Source organism: Nerophis ophidion, linkage group LG14 (assembly GCF_033978795.1).
Source record: "Nerophis ophidion isolate RoL-2023_Sa linkage group LG14, RoL_Noph_v1.0, whole genome shotgun sequence".
Taxonomy (NCBI): domain Eukaryota; kingdom Metazoa; phylum Chordata; class Actinopteri; order Syngnathiformes; family Syngnathidae; genus Nerophis; species Nerophis ophidion.
The window spans coordinates 26,396,288-26,408,228 of NC_084624.1; the positions used below are offsets into that span (position 1 = coordinate 26,396,288).

Here is an 11,941-nt window from a genome sequence, read left to right on the forward strand (position 1 = left end):
AGAAACTCTACAGGGTTCATATGTTTATAAATCTGACTGTGATGAAGTCAGTGCCTCACCAGCCATGAACCTCACAGCACGTCACTGCTTAGTTTTTATGTTTAATATGTTAGCAAAAAGCTCTTAAAAACTTTTACAAATTGTCATGAAAGGTGTGTAGACTTTTAAGGACAAAAGTGAATTTATTCCATTTTTAAATAAGAATAACATAATAAAATGTTGCAAAAGTGAAGCGCTGTAAATACTTTCCGGCTGGACTGTACATACTGTACTAGAAGAGTCATTATAGTCATACATTTTTATTTCCCGTATATAGTAGTGTGCAGTAATATTACAAAGGTGAACTGACCTGCTGTCTCAGTACTTTTGCCCATACAAAAGTAGGTCACACATACATACTCTTATCTTAATGTTTACAATTTACACATTAGAAATTACAGAGCAGCCTGACATAACTGACAGTGGACATATCGTTTTGTTGTTCTTTTCACCGCGCTGCAAATGAGATAGTCACAGACATTAAATCCTGCACATACAGTCCATACAATATATGCCCTCGGTTTAAAGGCTATTTGTATGCTGTGGTTTTAGTTTCTGAAAGATTCTATCGAAGGCGAAAAAACATCTCATGCGGTATATACACTGCAGATTCATGTGTTCACGACATCATCAGTTGCAGCTGTTTAACCACACACAAAACTAATCAAATAAACTCAATACATTCTTTTTCTCTTTATTTTGCAATGTACTGTATCATGCTAACAAAAACCTATTAGTAGTAGTAGTTCTATAAATAGTAGTGACAGCAGCAGCAGTAGTAGTATATAATCCAGAATTTCCTGGTCACGCCACGCTGCCACTTGGTTCAGGCAGAATTATTCATGGTAATTTGTGCATCAAGCCTCATGCTCACTATTTGTCACATAGTAGCAGTAGTTGTAGTAATGCTGCTATTGGTAGCAGCAACAGTTGTAGTAACAATCATAGGATGGGTAGTAGCTGCGGCAGAAATACTGTAGTAGTAGCAGCAGTATTTGCATGCAAAATCCATCCATCCATACATGTTCTACCGCTTGTCCCGTTCGGGGTCGCGGGGTGTCGCTGGAGCCCATCTCAGCTGCACTCGGGCGGAAGGCGGCGTACACCCTGGACAAGTCGCCACCTCATCGCAGGGCCAACACAGATAGACAGACAACATTCACACACTAGGGCCAATTTAGTGTTGCCAATCAACCTATCCCCAGGTGCATGTCTTTGGAAGTGGAGGGAAGCCGGAGTACCCTGAGGGAACCCACGGAGTCACGGGGAGAACATGCAACTCCACACAGAAAGATCCCAAACCCGGGATTGAACCCAGGAATACTCAGGACCTTCGTATTGTGAGGCACATGCACTAACCCCTGGCTCACCGTGCTGCCCTGCATGCAGAATTTTTTTGTTTAGTTTTTATATCAATAATGTTCATTTGTGTTATTTGTGCTGCAATTTTTGTTGTAGTATCAGTCTTTGTAGTAAAAGTACTACCAGTAGTAATAGTAATTAGCAACAATCCTCATGGTAGTAGCAGTTTTAATTCGTAGTACAGTAGTAGTAACAACCGTAGGAATAGCTGCAGAAGAAATAGCAATGGTAGTTGTAGTCACAGTAGTATAGTTGCAGTAGAACTGTAGTAGCAGCAGCAACTGAAGTGGTAGGTAATAGTATTAATCATACAAATAACACTACAGTTGCATTAACAACCGTAGGAGTAGCTGCAGCAGAAATAGTAATAGAAGTTGTTGTCATAGTCGTAGCAATAGTAATAAAGTACTATCTATCTATCTATCTATCTATCTATCTATCTATCTATCTATCTATCTATCTATGTAGTACTAATAGTAGAAAATAGTATTTGCAGGCAGAATTATTCATGCTTATTTTTTGTTTTTTTTAATATTAATGATGTTTATTTGTGCTACTATTTTTGTTGTTGTATCAGTAGGCTATTTAAAGTAAAAGTAATACAAGTAGCAGCAGCAGTGGCAGTAATAGTAGTAGTAACAATTTTAGGACTAGCGGGCGGCAGAAATAGTAGTACTGTGATAGTTGCAGTCATAGTGGGAGTAACAGTTGTAGTCATAATAGTAGTAGTAGCAGCAGGTGTAATAGTACAGTATTTGCAGTCGTAGGCATACAAATAGTAGTAGCAGAAGTTGTAATCAGCCATATTAGTAACAATTGTATGGGTAGGAGTAGGAGTGGCTTCAGCAGAAATAGTAGTAGTAGTAATCATACAAGTAGCAGTAGTCTTACAAGTAGTAGTAGTAGTATTAGTCATACGAGTAGTATTACTCATACAAGTAGTAGCAGCAGTAGAAGTAGTCATACAAGTAGTAGTAATAGCAGCAGCAGTAGTAGTAGTCATACTAGTAGTGGTAGTAGCAGCAGCAGTATTAGTTCTAGTAGTACAGTACAGTATTTGTAGTTATACAAGCAGTAGTAGCAGCAGCGGTATTTGTAATTAGTCATAGTGGTAACAATTGTAGGAATAGTAGTAGTAGTCATACAAGTAGTAGTAGTTGTAGTAGTACAGTTTTTGTAGTTGTACAAGTAGTAGTAGTAGCAGTAGTAGTAGTAGTAGTAGCAGCAGAAGTAGTAATAGTCATACAAATAGTAGTAGTAGTAGTTGTAGTAGTACAGTATTTGTAGTTATACAATAAGTAGTAGTAGTTGTAGTAGTACAGTATTTGTAGTTATACAATAAGTAGTAGGAGGAGTAGTAGTAGCAGCAGTATTAGTTGTAGTAATACAGTATTTGTAGTTAAACAAGTAGTAGTAGTAGTAGTTGCAGCAGCAGTTGTAATTAGTCATAGTAGTAACAATTGTAGGGGTAGTAGTAGTAGTCGTCCTACACGTTGAGTTGTTGGTACAGTAGTGGCACCAGCAGGAGGTGTAGTGGCAGCAGCAGCGGTGGCACTTGTAGTCATACAGTAGTTGAGTTAGTAATATTAGTCATATACTGTAAGTGGTATCAATAGTAGTTGTAGTAGGAATGGTAGTAGTAGTAGTTGTATTAGTGCCGTAGTTGTAATAGTATTATTAGTCATATAAATGGTATCAGTAGTAGTATGAATGGTAGTAGTAATAGCAGCAGTAGCAGTTGTAGTAGTACAGTAGTTGTAGTTATACAAGTAGTAGTAGCAGCAGTAGTTGCAAGTAGTCATAGTAGTAACAATTGTAAGAGTAGCTGCAGCAGAAATAGTGGTTGTGCAGTAGTGGCACCATCAGGAGTTGTAGTAGCAGCAGCAGCAGTGGTGGCACTATTAGTCACAATGTGGTATCAGTAGTAGCAGTTGTAGGAATGGTAGTAATAATAGTAGTAGTTGCTGTAATAGTATTATTAATCATAAAATTGGTATCAGTAGTTAGTTGTAGGAATGGTACGAGTAGTAGTAGTAGTCATACTACTAATCACATCACATGTTTTCATAGCCACTTGTTGCTAGGCAGAATTAGTTTACTGCATTTCCTTGAATTGCCCCAGGGTATATAGTATGCGCCTGCCTTGAATTACTGCCGGGTCAAACTCGCTTTGCAAAATAATTAGCACATGCTTAGTATCACCGCCTGGTCAAACTCCTGACGTCACGAGTGACACTTCCCCTGTCATCACTTTCAAAATGGAGGAGGCTGATTTCAATACCGGTAATTTGAAATTGCATAAAGGGAAGAAGATTAAGAGCTATTCAGTAGGATTTAAGGTCCAAGCTTACATCACATTCAACATTTTACTGCATGCCTTTGGTAAGTGCCGGAGTGAGAAGAGGTTTTAAGATAATTAGTGCATGCTTACTTTTACCGCATGCCTTTGGTAAGCGCAGGAGCGAGAAGAGGTTTTAAATTAATCAGTGCCCCGGCGGCAATTTAAAGAAATATGGTAATTTGTGTATCAGGGCTTATGTTCACTATTTTTGTTTTCTTAACAAAAGGGATTTATTCTACATGTATTACTATTGGGACTGAACTGTAAATAAAATATTTTCAAAATAACTCTATTAAATATCAAGAGCTCAGCTCCACTTTCTCCTAATAGAAAGTCGATGAGCAATATCACGTAAACTGAGCATGTTTTAGTATCATTTACCAAGATTTTACTGTAACTCTACTGTATATCAACTACTAAAGAGTTGTGTTGATATCGGTATTTTAATAAAAGCAATAATAACATTTACTCATTCCAACTTTTATCCACTTGCATGAATTGCACATATCAAGCCACCAAGCCACTCACCTTGTATTTTCTCCATCAATGACCACTTTTCTGTCAAACTGTACACTCTCATTATGTTGATGGGCTAATATCTGTCCTGGTAGACCAACATGACTACAAAGGCTAATCCAAGAGCCACAACCTTGCCCACAAGACATGGTCGGTTTCCTTGGCAATAAGCTAAACACTGCCTCACTTCTCCAGGTGGAAGTGAGTCAACAAGAGCGCCGTTGTACACGTCGCCCCCGTAGCATCCGCACGCTTGACGGCTTTGTTGTGGAGCCGGGAGATAACACATGAGCAAAAAGACAAACTGCTGTGTGCTGTTACTGACAACAAGCTGGTCTGAAAAGGACACAATCACACGCAAACTCATCTGCCAGAACAGCCAGGCTATTAATCAGAAAGACGTCTATCTGTGTTGGCCCTGCGATGAGGTGGCGACTTGTCCAGGGTGTACCCCGCCTTCCGCCCGATTGTAGCTGAGATAGGCGCCAGCGCCCCTCGCGACCCCAAAAGGGAATAAGCGGTAGAAAATGGATGGATGGACTACGAATGGATTCATGTACTCACACACATTCTTGTCTTTGTTACCTTCTTGAGCCCTCGGAAAAATGCCTACATGACCACCGTTTCTAGGTATATAAAGATTTGTATTCACAACATTAATAATATATAAAAAAAACTATACAAATATAAAAAAGGTAAGTTTTTAGTTAATTCTTTTTTTGTTATTTTTGTTTTTGATTGTTTTTTAATCTTCATTGTTTAGTTTAAGTTATGACAGTATGTCTCTATATACATTTATTTTGTATTCTTTATTATTATTTCAAGTTCTTACACACACTTGTTATTACATATGTTGGCCAGAGGGGAAGCAGTTCAATTTTTTACACACACTTGTTATTTCATATGTTGACCAGACACACATTCAATTTGAAAAATCCCTCCTTTTTGGGACCAGCCTAATTTTGATAGATTTCCCCACCAGGGGTGCAAAAGAAACATTTTCTATTAGATGCAATGGTTTTCCCTATTGGAAACTATGATTGCGGTCTTAACTTGTTCACTGGTCCTCATATGGAAGGTACTTTTCCTTGTTGATGTCTCAAGAAAGATTGAAACACAAGAATACACACACACACACATACGCGTGTTCTTGTATTTGGTACCTTCTTGAGACTGCCGAAAAATGCCTACCTCTTTAGGACCAACCTTTCTAGATATATAAAGATTTGTTTTTACAACATTAATAGTATATACATACTATGCAAATATAAAAAAGGTAAGCTTTTATTATTATTTTTTTGTATGTAATTGTATTTTAATCGTCATTATTCTTCGTCATTGTATTCTATTATATTGTATTATTTACTTCAAGTTATTACAATATGTCTCTATATACATATTTATTTATATATTTTTCATTAATTTTGGACAAAGGGAGCGCATTTCAATTTCTTACACACACTTGTTATTTCATATGTTGTCCAAAGGGGGAGCACTTTTAAAACCAACGAACAGTCAATTTGAAAGATCCCTCCTTTTTGGGACCACCCTAATTTTGATAGATTTAAAATGAGACATTCTCTATTAGATGCAATGGTTTTCCGTATAGGGACCATGGTTTCGGTCCTAACTTGTTCACCGGTCCTCATGTGGAAAGTACTTTTCCCTGTTGATGTCTCAAGAAGGGTAGAAATACAAGAAAACACACACATACACACACACATACACACACACGCACGCACAAACACACACACACACACACACAGACACACACACACACTCTTAACAACTGCTAGTTTATCTCTTAGATCAGTGGTCCCCAACCTTTTTGTAGCTGCAGACTGGTCAACGCTTGATCATTTGTCCCGCGGCCCAGCGGGGTGGAGGGTGGGGGGGTTTCTTTGTCATGAAAAAGGGAGTTTTTTGTCATGAAAAAGGGAGGTTTTTGTCATGAAAAAGGGAGGTGTTTGGGTTGGTGCACTAATTGTAAGTGTATCTTGTATTTTTTATGTTGATTTAATAAAAAAATAAAATTAAAATATAAATTTCAAAAAATAATAATAACAATAATGATAAAATATTATTCTGGGGCCCGGTACCAATTGGGCCGCGGCCCGGTGGTTGGGGACCACTGTCTTAGATCGTAACTCTTCAATAAAGTCAATCATGCGGGTCACAGATTTAAGAGTAAACACGGCAGTAAAAGTATACGAAAGTTATTGTCAAATCACTGTAGTATTTGAATTAAATATAAAAAATAATAGCAATTATTAAATATTATGACGGTAAGAAACACTGCCATCTTTGTTGGTAAATGAGAGATAATTAGATCGTCACACGTCAACATCTCTGTTCTGTATATGATGCCTTCTTGCTATGTCACCGGTGCAAATTAAATATGTGCTTACAATTGCCTTACATTGGATAAATAATGGTTGAATAAATGTATAATTATATGTAAACTAGGGTTTCAAAATACCTGTATGTTGCTGTATGTTTGTATACTACGTTATCCAGAAGGTTTAGCACTGTGAACAGGAAGTAGGGAGGACGACGATTGTGCTGTTTGAACAGTAAAAAGTTGATATTGTTACACATTCCTTAGTGTGCACAAAAAACAAACACACATTTCGATCAGACAGTTGAAGTGCACATTCAAGCACCGCTATGAAAAAAATCAGATGGGCGAAAACGACGATGATTGGCTAAATGTGCGGGAAAATTGCGAATATTGGACAAAGTTGCAAGGCCATGCATAATTTGCAGGGAATTGCTGAAATTTTCGGAATTGGCTCAATCCCAATTTTTTGAACATAAATGAGCTATACAATGGTACCTCGGTTTTTGAATGCCCAGCTTTTTGTGTGATTCGGTTTTCGTATACCGTCTTGGTTATTTACAAACTACTCTGTTTGTTTGTGTATCATTCAGCAGAAACAAGTGCCTAGAAACAAAGAATCCACACGTTGGTCACTCTTTTTAATTTTTTTTTTATTGTGTACAATTGCAAAAAAAAGCCACCACAGGGCCAAAGAAAGTTGTGATTGATAGCACTTTAGTATAGAAGGTGAGAAACACTATTTACCAGATTTTTTGGACCATAGGGCGCACCGGATTATAAGGCGCACTGCCGATGAGCGGGTCTATTTAGGTCTATTTTCATACAAAAAGCGCACCGGATTATAGGGCGCATTAAAGGGGTCATATTATGATTTTTTTTTGTCAATGTAAAATACTTTCTTGTGGTCTACATAACATGTAATGGTGGTTCTTTGGTCAAAATGTTGTATAGATTATGTTTGACAGACCATCTTTAAGTTGCTTTCTGACAGTCGCTTCAGGATGCGCCGTTTTGTGGCCGGTCTTATTTACGTGGCTCACCTTCTACAGGGTCCTCTACCCGTCATCTTTATTGTAGCGGTGTAGCGTGGGAAGGGAGTGGAAGAAGTGTCAAAAGATGGAGCTAACTGTTTTAATGACATTCAGACTTTACTTCAATCAACAAGGGAGCAGCATTTCCTCATCCGTGGCTCACTAGTGGGACAACAACGCCGGAAATGTGTCCCGTGAAAAAACGTCCGACCAAAACTCTCTAATAACTAAAGTTCCTGGGGTGAATAATATAAACTCACTACACTTGTAGTTTTTAGCACTGTCATAGTGGGTCTACTGACAGATATAGGTAAGAACTTTACACTACTTTATATTAGAAATGGCAACAGCGGAGGATGAATGTCCCATAACACGAAGATAGAGAAAAAGAAGAAGCTTATCCACTATGGTGTTGCCATGGACTACAATGGTGGATGCGCACAAACGTTCAGGACTTACACAGATCCCAAATACACACCAGCAGGTACCAGAAGGTAAGAAAAGTTGTTTTTTCATAATATTGACAGAAAAAACACCAAATAATAGGTCTGCTAATGTGTGCCATTTTGCGGTCCTTAAACACAGTATTAACACTTGTATGTTGAAGCACGATACGTCTGTCTACAGTAGCCGTAATGCTCTCACAAACCATCAAGCGGTGTGGCTTCATAGCTTACCAAAATCGTACTAAAACATTTTGTCAGATATTTGAGCACCGTGTGTGATGTTCTATATTTTTAATGGAACATTTAAAGTTTTGTTGTTGTTTACTGGCCTCATCTTACAGTCTACACGTATCTATTATGTGTGACTGCCATCTACTGGTCACACCTATCATTACACCAAGTACAAAATAAAATAGCTTTGAGGTCAGTAAGCACACCCAGAATTATTCTGTACATTACACGCACCGGTTTACAAGGCACAACGTCAGTTTTTGAGAAAATTAAAGGATTTTAAGGGCGCTTTATAGTCAGAAAAATACGGTAATTCAAGAAATAACTCAGAGCAAAGTATAAAGATGGAATACCTCTCTGCTCATCGCCGTCTTCACCAACACAAGTCTTCAAGATAAAAGTGATGTTAAATGTGCATTTATCCATTTGTCATTTATTTTGCATTTTTTTCTTCATATACTACTATATTTTTTTGTTTTGTGTTAGCATTTTTTGGGTGCGCGTGGATCTGCATTATTTCTTATGGGGAAACTTGATTGGGTTTTTCTTCGGTCTTGGTCGGACCATTTGAGCAGATTACTAACAAAAACCGAGGTACCACAGTAATTCCTGTAAATGCTGAATACCATGGTTATGTGAAACCAATGAATTCAAGCTAAGGTCTACGCTTTAGTCACATCTTCATTGTGGTGGCATAAATTGCAAAAAGTCACTGTCCAAGTGCCTCTGGCCCGCATTGTAAGATGGGTTGCAACAACCCAAATCAGAATTTTATGCTTTTGATGATATTACGGACCGTAGATGGGGAACTTTCTAAATGGGATTTATCAACAACATGGGTGTTGTTGATAAATAGATTTTGCTTTGCATTGTACAGTTTTAACATGCACTTACAGATGTAGCTACAAACTAGTTACTTACAGTGGTTTTCTGAAGTGTTCCTGAGCTCATGTGGTGATATCCTTGACACACTGATGTCGGTTTTTGATGCAGTAACGCCTGAGGGATCGAAGGTCCGTAATATCATCGCTTACGTGCAGTGATTTCTCCAGATTCTCTGAACCTTTTGATGATATTGTGGACCGTAGATGGTGAAATCCTTAAATTGCTGGCAATAACTTGTTGAGAAATGTTGTTCTCAAACTGTTTGACAATTTGCTTACGCATTTGTTCACAAAGTGGTGACACTTGCCCCGTCCTTGTTTGTGAATGACTGACCATTTCATGGAAGCTGCTTTTATACCCGATCATGGCACCCACCAGTTCCCAATTAGCCTGTTCACCTGTGGAATGTTCCAAATAAGTGTTTGATGAGCATTACTCAACTTTCTCAGTCTTTTTTGTCACTTGGGCTAGCTTTATTGAAACATGTTGAAGGCATCAAATTCCAAATGAGCTATTATTTGCAAAAAATATCAAAGTTTACCAGTTCGAAAGTTAAATATCTTGTATTTGCAGGGTATTCAATTGAATATAGGTTGAAAAGGATTTGCAAATCATTGTATTCTGTTTTACTTACCATTTACACAATGTGCCAACTTCACTGGTTTTGGGTTTTGTATTATTACAGAAAGAAACTATACATACTTAAAGGCCTACTGAAATTAGATTTTCTTATTTAAACAAGGGATAGCAGGTCCATTCTATGTGTTATACTTGATCATTTCGCGATATTGCCGTATTTTTGCTGAAAGGATTTAGTAGAGAACATCCACAATAAAGTTCGCAACTTTTGGTGCTAACAGAAAAGCCCTGCCTTTACCGGAAGTTGCAGACGATGACGTCACATGTTGATGGCTCCTCACATATTCACATTGTTTATAATGGGAGCCTCCAATAAAAACAGCTATTCGGACGGAGAAAACGACAATTTCCCCATTAATTTGAGCGAGGATGAAAGATTTGTGTTTGAGGATATTGATAGCGACGGACAAGTAAAAAAAAAAAAACAACACGATTGCATTGGGACGGATTCAAATGTTTTTAGACACATTTACTAGGATAATTCTGGGAAATCCCTTATCTTTCTATTGTGTTGCTCGTGTTTTAGTGAGTTTAACAGTACCTGATAGTCGGAGGGGTTTGTCCACGGGTGTCTTGACGCCAGTGTCTCAGCGAAGTCGACGGCAGCTTTATGGACGGGGCAAGCTCAGCTGATCTCCGGAAAGAAGCAACTTTTTACCGCAATTTTCTCACCGAAACCTGCTGGTTGACATTCGGTCGGGATCCATGTTCCCTTGACCGCGCTCTGATCCATAGTAAAGTTTCAGCTCCGGGAATTTTAAACAAGGAATCACCGTGTGTTTGTGTGGCTAAAGGCTAAAGCTTCCCAACTCCATTTTTCTACTTTGAATTCTCCAACAGTAATTGAACAAATTGCAAAAGATTCAGCAACACAGATCTCCAAAATACTGTGTAGTTATGACGTTAAAGCAGACGACTTTTAGCTGTGTGTGTGCGCAGCGCTCATATTTCCTAACAGCCCGTGACGTCATGCGTACACGTCATCATTACGCGACGTTTTGAAGAAAAAACTCCCGGGAAATTTAAAATTGCAATTTAGTAAACTAAAAAGGCCGCATTGGCAAGTGTTGCAATGTTAATATTTCATCATTGATGTATAAACTATCAGACTGCGTGGTGGGTAGTAGAGCGTTTCAGTAGGCCTTTAAGACCATGTTTGTGTGAAGCCAATGAATTCAAGCTAAGGTCTACGCTTTAGTCACATCTTGATTGTGTTATTTCCAATTCATTGTGGTGGCATACGCTGCAAAAAGTCCCTGTCCAAGTGACTCTGGCCCGCATTGTAAGATGGGTTGCAACAACCCAAAACAGCATTTTATGCGGCGTGTACAATAACAACACATTATAGTGCAGAGCTCGAAAATGCAGAGTCACCATGGTAACAGGATGCAACTGGCTTTGTAAAAAGATGATGGAGACAAAATAACTGTACAGGATGCGATGGTTAAAAAGAATGCATCCCACTTTTGTCCATGAGAACCAGCAGGGCAGCATGCATGGGCTACTGTATGTGTACTCCAGGTCATGCTGACGCCTCTTCTCCTTACATAATCACATATTCAAACAATAAAACATCACACCATGACTGAGTCTACAAAGTTGCATAACATTCCTTCTGGAAATGGACCATGTTTGGGTCCACATGTATCATGCCACTGTTCAACACATCAACATGACATAAGCATCCATAGTGATGGTGGTGGTGGTGATGCTCGATCCTACCTGTCCGCAGGTTGAAGGAGAAGCGGGCTTCGACCAGGTAAGGGGTGTCGCTCTTGGAGCGCAGTCTCCGGATCAGTCGGCGGTCTGTGCCGTCTGGAGTGGTCGCCATCAACCTGGGCCAGGGTCCTCTAGTGACTGCCGGCCGACTGGGGCGCATTCAACCACAGTGGGAGGTAGATATGTGTGATGAAGAGGAGGAGGAGGATGCTCAAAGGGAGAAGAAGAGAGGGAGTGATGAATCCCGTGTGCAGCATCCTCGTACACGAATATCGCATGCTTTTAAATATCTCTTCTCACCCTGATTGTGATTGACAATACAGTACTACAAATACCACCGACGTAACGCACAATTGCGCACATTGGTGGTGACGTCAAAAGGGGTGTGAAT

The 11,941-nt window shown here is 39.0% G+C and overlaps 1 protein-coding gene across 3 annotated transcripts in view; it reads right to left on the bottom strand.

Moving 5' to 3' along the window:
* LOC133568372 (phosphatase and actin regulator 1-like) overlaps positions 1 to 11,903 on the bottom strand; it is a 113,998-nt gene extending 102,095 nt beyond the window's left edge. The window contains exons 1-2 of one of the 3 annotated variants that reach the window (XM_061920268.1): positions 11,851 to 11,901; positions 11,554 to 11,699 (exon numbers count right to left, since the gene is read on the bottom strand). In XM_061920268.1, coding sequence (XP_061776252.1) covers positions 11,554 to 11,662 — 109 coding nt within the window. In that variant the 5' untranslated portion in view covers positions 11,663 to 11,699; positions 11,851 to 11,901. Of the gene's footprint in view, positions 1 to 11,553 lie in introns of all 3 variants that reach the window. The other 2 variants (XM_061920267.1, XM_061920269.1) reach the window with 2 other exon arrangements.
* Between the last annotated feature and the right edge of the window lie 38 nt (positions 11,904 to 11,941).